Genomic DNA, 16,607 nt, shown 5'->3' with positions numbered 1-16,607 from the left:
AGGCTCCAAGCCCGATGTGGGGCTCAAACTCAGGAACTGTGAGATCATGACCTGAGCTGAAGTTGGACTCAACCAACTGAGCCACCCAGGCGCCCCCTGGGTAACAAACATTTTGGGCCAAATACCTCATGAATCATGCTGATGTTCTGTCCTCAAGGGTCATAAGAGATAGCCTGTCTATCAAGAGGCTGCTTCGGATTCTGTGTTACCAGGTCTCTGCCCCTCCCCCACTCATGCTCTGTCTTTCTGTCTCTAAAAATATATAAACGTTAAAAAAAAATTTTTTTTTTAAAGAGACCTGCGCATAGCTGTGTTTCCCAGGGCTTGCTGTTTTTTTCTGTTTCTGGCAAAAGCCCAGAAAAATAGAGCTATTTTGCTTGCCATGAATCTCAGGTCCCCTTAACTCTTTAACTAAAGGTGGGGTAGGTCATGAAAGTTATAGGCCGAAATTTTTAAATCGCTGGCAAAAGTGTAGTTTAATGATTATTTATGAGCAGCGGCAGCAGCAAATGGAGGAGGACTCCCAGTGGACTCCAGTTAGCTGCCAGTTCAAACGATGAGATTGGGAATTGTGAAGTGAGAATAAGGAACTGTCTCTTCGTTTTCTACCTTTACTGTTGTGGCCAGTTATCAAATAATAATAATAACCGACATTTAATGGCATAAGTTTTTCTAAGGGTCAGTCTCTTGATCAAATGTCCCTGAACTTGACTTATCCTAGCCACATGGCAAATGAAAGAGCTAGCCTTCATGTTCCTAAGATACTGGCGATTTGTCTGTGTGATCAAAGAAACAGCAAATGGACTTCGCTGGGAGCATGAGGGATGAGTCTGGAACTTCTATTAGTTGAATCATTTATGGAATCTATGGAACAATTTTTAACCTTTGTTCCATAAAACCTTTAATGAGAAATCTGGGGACGGAATGAGGCAGGTGAGATCGGGTGGAATAAATCGCCTCTGAAGGATCTTTTCCATTCCGGGCTTACTATAAAGTAAGATCCCGAACCACCGAAGAGGTTTGAAAGCCTTGAAACTTTGTGCAGCGTTTCAAAAAACAAAAAAAAGTGCATAAACTACCTTTCCCAGGAGGCCTCGCGGGGCAGTCTCCGCTCTCCGCTAGTTTCTCTTCGCCTGGAGGTAAGCTGGGGAATGTAGTGCCCCAAGCCGCCCTGCACGTGACGCGTGCGGAGGAAGACAAGGGGCCCCGCGCCGCCCTAGGCGGCCCCGGGTCCCCGGGGTCTAAGTGTGAGCAGCTCCTTGCCCGGAATTTGGTTTGTGCAGGGCGGGGAGGGCCCCCGTCGTCTGGCCCCATCAGTGTAAGCGCTGACCCGGGTTCTCCCGCTGGCGCCGCTCCGGGGAAGTCCCCGTGGGCGACGCACCGCTGGGTCCCGTCCAGTTTCTGGGCAGCCCGGTGCGGGGGGGGTCGGGGGGTGGGGAAGGTGCGAACAGCCCGGGGGCTCGGAACTCGCGCCCTGCGCCCCACCCAGGCTGCGGCCGCACGGGGAGGAAGCGCGTCTAGGTTGAGTGCAAAGTTTCCCTTTTTGCTTTCTCGTCAGAGCCGCTCCAGCGGGCGGTCTTCGGTTTGAGGGGGTCCGGAACCGAAGGAGTTAAAACAAGCGACTCCCCCCCCCCCACCCCACTGGCCGCCTCCCTCACCAGTCCAGCCCGCCAGCCATGGGCGGACGCGATCACCTGTTCAAAGTGCTGGTGGTGGGGGACGCCGCGGTGGGCAAGACGTCCCTGGTGCAGCGATACTCCCAGGACAGCTTCAACAAACATTACAAGTCCACGGTGGGAGGTGAGACGTCGCCGCGGGGGCGGGGCGGACCCCTGCGGGTGGGGAGCCGGGGGCTTCGAGCCCTGAAGGCCCTTCCTCCGTCAGGAAGTAGGTGTCTGGGATCTTGGAGCGGGTAACTGCCCGGTGTTTGATTTGCACGTTTCTCTTGGGTTTCCCCAGTGAGGTTCACCCAGCCTGAGCTGACTGCCGGGGAAGAGATTGGGCGAAGGTGTGAAGAGGAGGAATGGGGAAGGGAGGATGAGAAAATGCGCAATTGTTGCGTTTCCCCCCGGGGAACTGTGAACTCAGGTCTCCTGCAACCTTCCAGGCGGTCATGGGCAAATTCGTGTCATCAGCAGAGGCCGCTGGGACCCCCCACCCCTCCTACCTGGGAGGCCCGGTTGGGTGCCGGCTGGGGCTCTTGGCCTGCGTCTCACAGGAGTTCCAGGCAGCTGATGAAGGAACAGAAAGGTGTTTAATCTGGCCGTAAAGGACGCTAGTGTGTGTGTGTGTGTGTGTGTGTGTGTGTGTGTGTGTGTGTTTAATAATTTTTAAAAATTTGTTTATTTTGAGAGAGACAGAGAGACAGAGCAGGGTAGGCGCAGAGAGAGAGGGAGAGAGAGAATCCCAAGCGGGCTCCCTCTGTCAGCGCAGAGCCCCACGTGGGGCTCCTTCGGAGAACTGCTCGATCATGACCTGAGCTGAGATCAAGAGTTGGATGCTTCACCTTAAGGCTGAGCCGCCCAGGCGCCCCTAGAATCCCAGCTTTGTTTGGGGGTGCCTACCTGGGAGAGCCCCTGACCCCCACAATCTGATGCTTATCCAGGCTGGTAAGCTGTGTGTATTTTTGTCCATGGATTGCTTAAATAAAGGCAACCTAGAAATTCTTCAGGAAATCTGAAATATATGGATTATCTGGCCTATCTTTCCACCCCTTTTTTCTCTCAAACTGGGGAGGTGAAAAAGGAAGAGAACACAAAGGAGTTCGTTCATTTGTTTCTAGGGACAGGCTTTGGACTCAACTTTTTTTTTTCCCCTCAGAGGTAGAAATGCCTTTGTGTTAGGTAGAAGGTGTTTAGCTGGGAACGGCTGGTGAAGGGGGAGAGTAACACAACATTTATTCATTTATCTACATTAAGAGAACTCTTTTTTTTTTTTTTTTAAGGAAAAAACCTGCACTAATGTAAATATTGAAGATGGGTGCTGGTGTCCATTATGGAATTTTAAAAAATTAACAAGCATTAACACTACCATTAAAACATCCTCCTTAGGAACATCCAGCAAAATTTAGGGTTTATACATTTTTTTAAATGTTCATCTATTTTTGACAGAGAGACAGAGTGTGAGTGGGGGAGGGGCAGAGAGAGAGAGAGAGACAGAATCCAAAGCAGGCTCCAGGCTCTGAGCTGTCAGCACAGAGCCCGAGGCAGGACTGGAACTCATGACCTGAGCTGAAGTCAGACGCTTAACTGACTAAGCCACCCAGGCGCCCCGAAATTTAGGGTTTAAAGTTTCAAAAACTATTTCCTGACCATTTTGCCCCCTAACTCCTAAATAATATGAGGTCCCCTATTTCATGGATTTGGTTAAAAATACAGGGATGCCTGGGTAGCCCACTCGGTTAAGCGTTCCACTCCATCTCAGATCAGGTCGTGATCTCACCTACACTGATGGTGTAGAGCCTGCTTGGCGTTCAGTGTCTCCTCTCTGCCCCTCCCCAACTTCTGAGCTCCTGCACCCACGCTCTCTCTCCCTCTCTCAAAATCAATAAATAAAAATAAAACTTAAAAAAAAATATTTCGCTAATTAGTTTTTAGCAATTGCTCTGGTTTTCCTTTAGTAAAGAATAATTGGCTCCGGCTATATTTTTTTTTTCAGTAATTATTCTAAATTTCCCCTGGCTTTCATTTCTGTCACAGATGCGGGAAAATGTATCTCCAAATCTGGGAAATTATTCATTTTCTCTCCTTATCAAAAGGCTTTGGCCCCCTGGCAGACTCCTTCAGGCTTAGCTCCTGGAGTCTCAGCATCTACAGATTCCAGCACTGCTCTTAAAGCATCATCCATGTGGGGTCTTTCTTCTTCCTGGGAATCCTGTGGGACCCCTGCACTTTAGCCCATTCCTGCCCCAAATTCCTAGGGCTTTATGGAGGGTATAGAATCCCCCCCCCCCGGGTGTGTTCTCCTCGTAATGCAATCGGATTAGAAACCAACAGCGAAATTGAATGTGGAAGATGCAAAAGCTACCCACACTTACCTCATTTCCCCCTTTTGCCCGATCATCCCTAAGGAAACCCCCTAGACCTCCCAGAAACTGTGTAGCTTGAGATCAGGAATGGTTTTCACAATTGCTCCCACCCTCCTGTCCCCCAGCCTGAGAGATGTAGTAACAAATCGATGAGTTTGTTGACAGAATAAAAGCCGAAGACCCCTTCAGAGGGTGGTTATGAATTGTCTGTGCCAGGCACACTCTCCATCAGAAGAGCATGTGACTCTTGATCTTGGGGTTGTGACTTTGAGCCCCATGTTGGGGGTAGAGTTTACTTAAAAAGATAATAATAGGGGTGCCTGGGTGGCTGAGTCGGTTAAGCATCTGACTTCAGCTCGGGTCATGATCTCACAGTTCATGGGCTCGAGCCCCTCATCAGGCTCTGTGCTGACAGCTCGGAGCCTGGAGCCTGCTTCGGATTCTGTGTCTCCCTCTCTCTCTGCTCCTCCCGCGCACTCTCTCTCTTTCTCTCTCTCTCAAAAAAAAAAAAAAAAAAAAAAGAATAAACACTTAAAAAAATTTTTTTAAATAATAATAAATGTTAAAAAAAAAAAAAGAATTGTCTGTTCCACAGGTGTGGTGGACTCATCTCAGCCCATTGAGAGCTGAAAAGTAAATAGAAAGGATTAGAGTTATGTGTCTCTAGTTGAAACTGCACATTTGCTCCGGGTTTGTTCATGGATTTTTTAAAGGTAAATCTTATTCAATTCTACGTGCATTTTCAGTGGATTTTGCTCTGAAGGTTCTCCAGTGGTCTGACTCAGAGGTGGTGCGGCTCCAGCTGTGGGATATTGCAGGTAGGCTACAAAGATGCATTAGGAACAAAGGAAGAAATTTTGGTTGAATCAGCAAGCCCTCAGAAAAAGTGGGGTAGCAATCCCAGAAGGGCTTTTCTGGAGCCAGAATGACTGGGTCGCTCAGAGGGTACATAAGATGAGTCGCTGTAGATGTTTTCTGTAGGTGTTTTGCCCTGGATAAATGTCGGGCCTTTTCTCTGTGGGTGGAGCAGCTTGGCAGGGTGGTGGATTGTCCAGACCATAGGTGGGCGCTCTCACAGCAGACGGAGGGTGCTTTTTCCAGCGTTTCAGCTGACGTTGGTGAGAAACCAGATCCCCAGGAAATAGAGACAATAATAATAATAGCTGACTTTTACTGTATACCAAGCACTTTCCTCGGCATTTTAGATTCAATGACTCGTTAATCCTCATAGCAACCCTGTGATCAAAGCTACTGCTTTTATCCCCGCTCTGCAGATGAGAAATCTGAGGCGCTGAAAGCTTGACTTGGCCAAAGTCACGCAGATAGTAAATGACAGAGCGGGGATTTGGACTTGGGCGGTCTGGGTACAGAATCTGGACTCGGCCACAGTGCCTACTGCCCTGTCCCCCCACAGTGAAGACACGAAGGGCAGGGTATTGGAGGGGGTTGAGACTAGTTGTTAGCATCACGTTTTCAACAGCTCCCTTCTTTCCTCCCAGGGCAGGAGCGCTTCACCTCCATGACACGACTATACTATCGGGATGCCTCCGCCTGTGTTATTATGTTCGATGTCACCAACGCCACAACCTTCACCAACAGCCAGAGATGGAAACAGGACTTGGACAGCAAGCTCACGCTGCCTAATGGAGAGCCCGTGCCCTGCCTGCTCTTGGCCAACAAAGTATGTGGTTAATCTAGGAAAATGGCCCCTGGCCTCTCTCTGTGGTCAGAGAGTAAGCATGTCTAAAATGCTCTCTGAATCCAGGCATCCATTTCCCCTTCTCAAGTTGGCAAAATCATCTCTACCTCCCTTCAAGGGATGCTGGGACTTTCTTTGGGGAGAATGTTGACTAGATTTTAGATGCTGGTGCTCTTAGCCATTGGTGGAAAGGTTTTAAATCCGCAACTATCTGAGCAGTGTTCCTACTCTCAGGAAGTTTATGGTGTTGCCTTTTGTGTACTCTCTTTGCCAGTGTGATCTGTCCCCCTGGGCGGTGAGCCGAGACCAAGTTGACCGGTTCAGTAAAGAGAATGGTTTCACAGGTTGGACAGAAACATCGGTCAAGGAGAACAAAAATATTAACGAGGCCATGAGGTGAGTAGCTCATGTTCTTCTGGGGTTAGACACACAGATTTACCTGTCTTCTGCCGCCGCTCCCTGCCTTGGACCCTCTTTCCTTGTTTCTGAACAAACAAGAACAGACTGAGCCGCTGGAATCCCAGCTTCGGAAGGTCAGGGATGCTGTCCTTTCTCCTGAGATAACTGGGGACAAAGGGGCATTTAAGGTTGTGGCTTTACCGAATGCCATCTGGTGATAAGGCAGACAGTTGTCTGCCATCCCTCCCTTTCCTCCACCCGGTTTATCAGGCTTACTTTTTATTTGTTTTTTAGAGTCCTCATTGAAAAGATGATGAGCAATTCCAGAGAAGATATGTCTTTGTCCACCCAAGGGGACTACATCAATCTGCAGACCAAGCCCTCCTCCAGCTGGGCGTGCTGCTAGTAGTTTTTGGCTTGTTTCCCTCCCACTGTCAGGAGGTCTCTTCATCCCTTTCCCTTGGTTGCCCACCCGGCAATCTCATGTGCATTTGAACTGTCTCCTGCCAGCTGTCCTGGAAGGACCATCATCACTAAGGAAAGCCTGGGACTCAAATGCATCTCTGCATCTCTCACAGGTGGGCTCCCACTGGCTGCTGGCTGCTGTGACTCAGTTGGCACCTTCTGTGTAAGAAAGCTCATCTTATCTCTCCATTTGGGATCCGGGATTTTGTGGGAAGCATTGGAAATCGGCACCTGTGATCAGAATCCCCACCTGTTTTTCACGTTCATTTTCCCATTTGATGTATGTTGATATCTCAACCTGATAGGACTTCAGATTGCGAGGAAAACGAGAGCAAAGGGCATTTCCCACATTCATCGTAGGTTATCGCTGTCAGATTCTTCCTGTCTTGGACTTTGAATTTGAACCTCTGATTCCAAGATGCACAGGAGTGCGGCTGGATATCCATGGGTTTTGGGCTACAGGAGGTACCGCAAAAGTCACTGTATTTTTGAAGCTTCTAAAGTCATAACTGGCTTTCTCTTACCTTGGCTTCAAGAATAGTCAAGCTTTTCAACTACTTATTGTGTGTGGCGAGAGCATTTCCTTCCCCCAAAGGAATCAATTGTCACGTTAGTTTTTTTCAGTATCTCGCTACCAGCGGGGTGGGAGTGGGGTTAGCAGGTTTCTGGGTTGGTGTCCTGACGTGAAACACTGCAAATGACATCAGTTGGCCGTGGTGCCCTGAAATAGGTCTGTTCCGCACAGCTCGGGGAGTCTGAATGGAAGAGGGAGAGGTTAATAGAACAAAATCCTGTGGGGCAACTTGCTTCTGAGCACTTTGGGTGCCTAGCACTTAACAGCCTTAAGAAACAAATTTTATGTACAGACCTTTGCCTGAGGGGACTGAGTAGATAGACAGAAAATCTTTAAGTAATTTAAGTGCTAAATCGGGTAGGGTTTTTAGTATCAAATCACTTCTAGACAGCTTAATTTGTTAAATTCTCACAGGATGGTGATTTATAACTTACCCAAAGTTATGAATATTCTTAATGAACTCAGAGGCCTAGAATTTTTTGAAAGACACTTATTTAGATAAGTAAGCATCCTAAGTAAGCAACTCCCAAATCTGACCAATCAGAACCACTTGGGAAGTTTGTTTAAAAAAACATTTTTTTTAAATAAGGTGTTTATTTTATGTTTTAAGATTTCTCAAACCCACTGAATCAAAATTTCCTGGGGTGGAGCCTGGGAATTTGTTGTTTTTCAAAGCTACCCGGATAATTTGACTAGCCTGGTTTGGAAAGCATCACTGGGGAGTTTGGTAAAGATGTACAGACCCAGGCATTCCCTATATAAATGCCCCTGGGCTCCCCTGTGCTCTGTTAGCTCTCCCGGTGATTCTAATACACACCAGACTTTGGAAACTACTGTCTTAAGAGAATGATCAGAGGCCAAATACTCTCAGAAAGAGAATGGGAGCCAGACTTTCAGTGGTTGGTTGGTTGGTTAGTTGGTTGCTTGGTTTTTAATACCAAGTATTATCACTTGTGCATAGTCTCTTAAGACCGTGAAGTTCTCTTTTGTATTACCCTTTTAAAATAATAGGTTTTTATTACAACGGTTCTGAAGGTATTAGTGGAGTAACTAATTCCCTTTATGTGAAAAGAAAATTGATTATTATTTGCCGGTTTGAACCTCTGCAAAGTCACAAATAAAGGTGAAATAAGTCTTGTATTCATGGAAGTTATTCTCCTTTGAAGTGAGTTTGTTAAAGTGCCATTTTATACTGATGAATAATTCAAGAGTATTGTGGAAGTGGAGATTTTATTTTTTAAACCCCTTTAAAAAATGTAGGTAGGGGCGCCTGGGTGGCTCAGTCGGTTAAGCGTCTGACTTCAGCTCAGGTCACGATCTCGCAGTTTGTGAGTTCGAGCCCCACGTCGGGCTCTGGGCTGATGGCTCGGAGCCTGGAGCCTGCTTCCGATTCTGTGTCTCCCTCTCTCTCTGCCCCTCCCCCGTTCATGCTCTGTCTCTCTCTGTCCCAAAAATAAATAAACGTTAAAAAATGTAGGTAAATGTTTATTCCGTCTATTAATTTACAGGTATCCATCGCCTAATACCAATTCAGTACTTGATGTAACATTCCAAATACTGCTTGGAAATGTGACCATTATAAAAAAAAAAAAAACAAAAAAAAACGATTGAATATGTTTTCTTTTCCCATGTGCTGACTCAAGAGTTACCTGCTTTTTCAAGCATTGCTCGAGGCTGGCCTGCCAGTCCTTCTGGATTTTTTTCTTAAGTGGTGAACATTAAAGGGCTGAAACTAATTAAAGAAGAAATTGAAATGTAACTAATCCCTCTGTATGTCCTATCCATAAAGAAAAGGGAAATCAACTAAGATTTTTTAAAAAGAGGGAAATGTTTACATGAATTAGAATTAGAATTATACTAAAAATAATTATATCCTGTCAGTGGGATGCTACATGTTGGTACAATTGCTAGGAACATGGATATTGTTGTAGCCCTTCCCTAGAGAACTTTCCATATTTGAGACAAGATGCCCCTCCAACCACTCAGCTGGTTTTTGGACAGAACGAAAACATAAGCATGTCCTGTGGAGTGTTTTTAAGAGACCCAAGGAAGGGCTGAGAACAGAGCTGTGGAACTGTGACTGCCCTGGTTTTGGACTTTGAACAGAATAACTGAGTGACCAAACAAATAGAGAAAAAGAGATCACAGGTCAAGGAAGGCCCCTCCACAGTAAGTGACGGTTTGCCCTTTCGTTACTACTAATGAGCCAGAATTACTCCCAAGATGATTTCCCCAATTCATTTGCCCTAGCTATTGCTAAGATATGTTTGGGGTCCTCATTTTTTCCTGTCATCTCCAGATTTAACTCTTCTTTGAGTGGTCTGTCTTCTGTCCTCAGAACTCTGTCCCATCTAACAGGAGGCCTTTCCTGTGTGTTGCTGTTCATTTGTAAGCAATAGTCTGCTTTTGACATGATCTAAGGCTATGGTTGGAAGATGTAGAAATCTCCATGGTATTCTGTAAGATCCAGTGGCAGATTGCCCAAGGGAGTGAACCTCAGTGCCTTTTTCCCTCTGCCATCTTGGTTCACTGTATAGGAAGAGGCTTCAGCTATGTAAGTACTCATTTATTAAAGCCAAATAATCCCCAAGGCTGCAGGTAGGAATAAGTGGGAAACCACTAGAAAGTGATGTGTGTTGGAAAGTACTCCATGTATTTTTGATCCCGCTGTAAATACCTGAGACTCAACAATATGTCTATATATGGCCTTCGTTGGTGGAACAGCTCTGCTTTTTCTTTGACTTTCAAGCCTAATTTGAATTCTCTCAAATTTTGTCTGCAGAGTTTCAGTATATAACGGTATGGTTCTGTATTAGCATTCTCCTGGAAAACACAACTAATAGGAGATACATGCATATGTAAAGGGATTTATTATAAGGAACTGACGTGTGCAGCTATGGAGCCTGGCAAGTCCAACATAAGCGGAGTTGACGTTCCAGTTCAAGTCCCAAGGCTGTTAGTTAGGCTGTAATAGCTGATGACATTCCTGCTTGGAAGCCATCAGACAGGAGAATTCTGTCTCACTCAGCAGAGGGTCAACCTTATGTTTTATTTAGGCCCTCAACTGATTGGACGAGGCCCATCCACATTACGGAGGGTAAGATGCTTTACTCAGTCTACTGATTTAAGTGTTAATCTCATCCAAAAACACCCTCACAGAAACACCTAGAATGATGGTTAACCAGATATCTGGGCACTCCATTGCCTAGTCAAATTGACAAATTAACTATCACATACACTTCACAGGACTTCATTAGGCGATGGTAGTGTTTTAATACCTTTTCTTCATACTCAACTTTGATTTACACCCAAAGTCTATGTGATTAGGAACTAACTACACATTAATGAGAATAAAGAGGAGAAAGCACGTAGGAAGAGCAAGGACAGAGAGTAGGCATTTATGATGTATCATGACGTGAGAAGGGCAGCCCAGTAGCACCAACTACTAATGTCTGTGTTGGTGTAAACTTCCCCAAGCTCTGAGTTGTATATGCTTCTTTAACTATCTCTGAAATAAGAAAGCAAACAATTCTTCACATTTTATGTTTGAGGGAACAAATGTTTCAAAATTTGATTGACTGACAGGCAGCCAGTTGAATTTGTCATAAAGTCAAGACATAACTTCATGTCTTTGAATTTCCCATCTCCATTCTATCATTTAGGTTTCTGGGAAACATTTGACCTGAAAAACCTATTTTAGAAAATAAGCCCAGGGGTACCTGGCTGGTTCAGTGGGTAAATCCTACAACTCTTGATCTTGGGGTGGTGGGTTTGAGTCCTACATTGGGGGTAGAGATTGCCTGAAAATTTTCAAAAAATATTTAAAAAAATATTTTTTTTAATGATTATTTAGTTTTGAGAGAGAGAGAGAGAGAGAGACAGCATGAGCGAGGGGCAGAGAGAGAGGGAAACACAAAATCCAAAGCAGATTCCAGGCTCTGAGCTGTCAGTACAGAGCTGGATGCAGGGCTCGAACTCACAAACCGTGTGAGATCATGACCTAAGCCGAAGTCGGACGCTTAACCAACTGAGCCACCCAGGTGCTCCAAAAATTTGAAAAATCTTGAAAAAGAAAAGAAGCCCACACATTTAGAGAAACAGAACTGATCCTTTTTGGGTTTGGAACTTCCGGTTTGTGTTAGCTTTTAAAACTATGTTCATGCATGGAGTAGAGACAATCACATTTCCATATTAAATTTGGGGACACATTAAGTGCAGTTTGAGTAGCATGCGGTGCACACATATCCTAAAATGTTTAATCAACAACTTCCATTTACTAAGGTATGTCACCCAAATGCAGTGACTGACATTTAATTTTGAGTATCAGCTATGTTATTTGCAAATACAGGGATTTTAACAGCCATTCCCTTCTCAACTGTTGCTGCCAGTAGCTAACATCTAAGTGCTGCTATAAGCCAAGTATTCCCCTAAGCACTTCACGTGGATTATTTTTATTTTTACAATGACCTATTATATATAAACAGGCACAAAAAATTTAGGCTTCGCCCAAGGTGAGACAGCAAGCAAGTAGCAAACTGATTTTTAGCCTTAAGCAGTGTGACTCCGGAAAATGGCCCTTTCCTACGCAATACACTGCTTCTCATTTTTTATGTGTGTGTTTTGGTGGTGGCATCCTTGAGTTTTTTCCATACAACAAATGTTCAATATGCTAGCAATAAAGAGTAATTTATTAAATGGGCATACAGATTTTTTAATACTTTTTTTTTTTTTTTTTTAAGAGAGCTAGCGGTAGGGCACCTGGGTGGCTCAGTCAGCTCAGGTCATGATCTCACGGTCCGTAGGGTTGAGCCCCGCATCGGGCTCTGCACGGACAGCATGGAGCCTGCTTGGGATTCTCTCTCTCGCTCTCTCTCCACCCTTCCCCCACTCATGCTCTCTCTCTCTCTCTCAAAATAAATAAGTAAACATTAAAAAAATAAAAAATCGAGAGAGGGAGGACACGGGAGCGGGGAAGAGGGGCAGAAGGAGAGAGAAAGAATCTCAAGCAGGCTTAACACTCAGCACAGAACCCGACAAGGGGGCTCGATCCCATGACCCTGGGATCCTGACCCAAGGGGAAATTAAGAGTCTGATGCTCAACTGACTGAGCCACCCGGGCGCCCCCAGATTTTTTAATACTTTTATCATGATAAAAGTTAAATCTCTTTAAGGAAAATGAAGAAAACTCCAATCCACCCATAGTCCCCGCAACTCAAATAAAACCTCTATTTACAGAAATCCACCCAACCTTATCTTTTAACACTATTTTTTTTAAAAAAAATTTTAATGTTTATTTATTTATTTTTTTAACATTTATTTATTTTTGAGACAGAGAGAGACAGAGCATGAACGGGGGAGGGTCAGAGAGAGAGGGAGACACAGAATCTGAAACAGGCTCCCGGCTCTGAGAGGTCAGCACAGTGATGCGGGGCTCGAACTCACGGACCGCGAGATCATGACCTGAGCCGAAGTCGGACGCTCAACCGACTGAGCCACCCAGGCGCCCCAATGTTTATTTATTTTTGAGAGAGAGACAGAGAGAGAGAGAGAGAGAGAGACAGAGCATGAGCAGGGGAGGGGCAGAGAGAGAGGGAGACGTAGAATCTGAAGCAGGCTCCAGGCTCTCAGCTGTCAGCACAGAGCCCAATGCGGGGCTTGAACTCACAGATATGAGATCATGACCTGAGCCGAAGTTGGATGCTTATCCAACTGAACCACCCAGGCACCCTTTGAGCAGTCTTTAAAGTAGAGAGGAAGTTAGAAGTCTGGAGCAGAAGAAATCTACACAAGAAAATGAATTTAAATGTTTAAATTGACTTTGCCCCAATCTTTTTCTGACTTTGATCTGTGGGAAAAGGAGCAGCCTCCTTAACCATGAACTTAACCTCCAAGGTTACTCAGACTCTGGGGTTGTAGAAAGACTAAGCAGACACACAGCTCTTCTGTCCCATCCTTTCTTATGAGTATGATGAAGCAGAGAGTCAGGAGACTGGAGATGGAAGTTTAAAAAAAAAAAAAAAAAAAAGCCTGGGAGAACTTTTCTTTAACTTCTGGCAGGGTCTTCAAAGACAGGTCGCTTTCTGTGCTCCTGTGGTCGGCAGAAATAATGTCTGTCTTTAGAGCTGGTTGGATGACTTTCATGAGGTCACAGAACTAAAAGTGCCCAGCACAGAGTAAGTGCTCAAAATTTGTTATAAATCTCCCAGCTATTATAGCTTAGCCTTGAAGGAAATGCGTTTTTGTCAGGGACAGGGAAGAGTCATCAGCCGGCCACCCGGCACTCCCACTTCTTAGTGTCTTAAACACTAAGTGGAGAAGAAAAGGCTGCTTCCCAAAACATAACTAAAATCATAGGGAAATTAAGCACTGATTTAAAAGGCCATTAAATCTCATTTCCAGGGAACAGGAATTACTGTCTTTACTGTCTCCTTAGCTTTTTTGTTTTCCTAGTTTTTCATAGTTTTATTATGTATATTGTCCCTTCAGCATTATCTGACGGTGCTTCTAAAGTCTAGCCTATCATATGATATCTTTCTTCAGTTTCCAGCAAACTGATTGTGGTTGTGACATGTGCCCAGGGCAGAGCATTTGGGGATGGACAAGAGGGAACTCACCTTGGAGACTTCATTCCAGGCTCTAGCAGACAGGGAGACAGTGCTGGGGCTTTTGAAGGCAGAATTCAGTACTTGTCCACGAAAAAGTAAAGTAGAAGTTCCAATCTTCAGTTACTTTCTTCTTAAGAGACAGTGTTTGTTGAAATACTTAGTGAATGAACAGCAAACGGAGAAAGATGTTAGCTAAAGCTGAGGTGAGAAGAGTAGAGTATGACTCTCACCTTGGAAGAAGAGTCTTCGTTGAGTGGCCATCTGTCAGTTGGTCTTGAACTCAACTAGAAGGGCACGGCCTGGAAACCTGTCCTGAGATTTCCACCTGCCTGGACATGTTGACTATGGCCAGTTCCTTTCATTACCTAATAAATGAGTACCCAGAATTCCTCTGCCTCATCTTACAATACTAAATGAAGGTATTTTCTGAAATAATACCAATCTGCCCTAATAAAACAACCCCCAACAAAGTCACTCATGATCACTGCACCACCCTAGTCTTGCACTGGCATTTTGACAATTGTATGTTTGACAGTAAACTTAGTCAAGACATATTCAGACACTGATGAGGATGCTTACTACCAAAAAAATAACGTTGGCAAGGATGTGGAGACACCCCTTGTGCACTGTTGGTGGGGATGTAAATGGTGCAGTTGCTGTGGAAAACAGTATGGAGATTCCTCAAAAAGTGAAAATACGACCACGAGGTTAGTAATTCTACTCCGGATGTACCCCGAAGAATTGAAAGCAGGGGCTCAAAAAGACTCTTGTACACCCATGTTCACAGCAGCATTAATCACAATAATGAAAATCTGGAAGCAACCCAAGTGTCCACTGATTGTTGAATGGGTAAATAAAATGTGATATATGCATACATTGAAATAGTATTCAGTGTTCAAAAAGCAGAACATTTGGGGCTCCCGGGTGGCTCAGTTGGTTAAGCGTCCGACTCCTGATTTTGGTTCAGATCATGATCTCATGCCGGTGGAATCGAGCCCTCCTTGGGCTCCTAACTGACCTCGGTGCCTGCTTGGGATTCTCTCTCTCCCTCTCTCTCTACCCCTCTCCCCTTTCTCTCTCAAAATAAAGAAATAAACGTTTTAAAACCTGCCTTTAAAAGTAGAACATTTTGGGGGCGCCTGGGTGGCTCAGTTGGTTAAGTGTCCAACTCTTGGTTTCGGCTCTGGTCATGATCCACACGGTTCAGAGGTTGGAGCCCTGAGTCAGGCTCTGTGCTGACAGTGCGGGGCCTACTTGGGATTCTCTCTCTCTCCCTCTGTCTGCCTCTCCTCCACTCGGACACGTGCTCTCTCTCTCTCAAATAAAATAAAATAAAATAAAATAAAATAAAATAAGAACATTTTGATACACGCGAAAACATCAATGAACCTGGAAGACATGCTAAGTGAAATCAGTCCACAAAAGAACAAATACAATTCGATTCTACTTAGTAGTCAGATTCATAAAAACAGAAAGTAAAATGATGGGTGCCTAAGTCTGGGGAGAGAAGGAATGGAAATTAGTGTTCAACGGTACAGAGCTTCAGTTGAGGAAGATGAAAAAGTTCTGAAGATGGATGGTGGTGATGGTTGTAAAACATTGTAAATGTACTTAATGCCACTGAACTATACACTTAAAAACAGTTAAAATAATGAATTTTATGCTTGTACTTTTTTACTATACACACACACACACTCAGGGAAGAAAGGGTGGAGTGACAGGCTAAAGAGGGAAGATAACTTGTTTAATGCTTCACTGGTGAGCTGTGCCATTCTCCTCCCTTAGAGAAGCCAGATTTTATATAAGGGGAGACTTTCACGAGGGAGACAGTGGTAGGTTGGTTTGTTTGTTTATAAAGTGGATCTTCAGTTGGTTATTAACAGGCTGCCTGTGGCAGGCATTGAAATCTTTTTTACCATGGTGAAGTAAACCCTAGTCATTCTCATAGGAAGTCTGAGCTCTACTTCTGAGAATTTTAGGCATCCAACAAATATTTATGAATTTAAATGGAATGATCAGAGTTACCCTCAGTGGCTTGTCTGGAGTCTTCAGCCAACCTCATCCACTCTTACCCAGGGATAAGGTCACCTTTCAAAAATTGAATTTTAACAAACACTTAGATACTGCTTACTGTGCGTGGGTGACTGTCCCAGGGGCTTTTCATATATTAACTCATTTAATCCTAATAACCCTATGAGGTTAAGCATCTTTGTTCCCCATTTTACACATGAGAAAACTGAGGCACAATGAGGTAAAGTTATACAACTACTAAGTTGTGGATCTGAGGTTGAAACCGAAACACGTTGTGGCCCCAGAGCTCATGCTTCTAATCATTAAGACCCTAAAGTAATGTCGGAGACCAGGACTCTAATGACCCTGAAATGGATCTCAAGGTCCAGAATGGAGAATAGAAATCGGGAGTCAAGTTATTCCTTGATTAAGATCCTGCCTCTCTGCTCCAACAGCGTTTGGACCCCGGAGGGCTAATGCTGAAGTCAGGGGAAGGGGGTTTGTGCGTTTAAGGTCAAAAATTTTGAACCTATGGAATTTCCCTCCAATTCTGAAGCAGCCCCTTAGTGACGAATCAGCTACCTAGCCCACGGGTTTTGCTATTAGTGCAGTTTCTAGATGATCAAAGCAGGCGACATGAAACATCATTAAACTACCACTAAATGACATTGAATCCCATATAAATCTTTTTTTCTAGTCGTTCCAAGATGCGACCTAAAACGAATCTGCAATCCTGGAGTGGAAACCAGGGGGCGGGCCAAGCAGCGACCATTTTTGTTTTGCGGCCGTGCACTCTCAGAGCATCTTGACTAACAGGACCCCACGGAG

At 44.8% G+C, this 16,607-nt stretch overlaps 1 protein-coding gene across 2 annotated transcripts; it reads left to right on the top strand.

The window, feature by feature from the left end:
- Nucleotides 1-544: 544 nt before the first annotated feature.
- Nucleotides 545-8,650, top strand: RAB29 (RAB29, member RAS oncogene family). 2 transcript variants are annotated; one of them, XM_049634502.1, is made up of 6 exons: nt 545-1,318; nt 1,559-1,800; nt 4,774-4,845; nt 5,527-5,708; nt 6,001-6,122; nt 6,420-8,650. In XM_049634502.1, exons 2-6 carry the CDS (start codon nt 1,677-1,679, stop codon nt 6,529-6,531), a joined length of 612 nt encoding a protein of 203 aa, XP_049490459.1. In that variant the 5' UTR covers nt 545-1,318; nt 1,559-1,676; the 3' UTR covers nt 6,532-8,650. The 2 variants fall into 2 exon arrangements, with proteins under 2 accessions (XP_049490459.1, XP_049490460.1); XM_049634503.1 differs by having other exon boundaries at nt 545-1,800.
- The last annotated feature ends 7,957 nt before the right edge of the window (nt 8,651-16,607 follow it).

Source organism: Panthera uncia, chromosome F1, assembly GCF_023721935.1.
Source record: "Panthera uncia isolate 11264 chromosome F1, Puncia_PCG_1.0, whole genome shotgun sequence".
Lineage (NCBI taxonomy): Eukaryota > Metazoa > Chordata > Mammalia > Carnivora > Felidae > Panthera > Panthera uncia.
The sequence above is the reverse complement of the archived record's forward strand: the minus strand, read 5'-3'. Positions and strand labels throughout refer to the sequence as shown.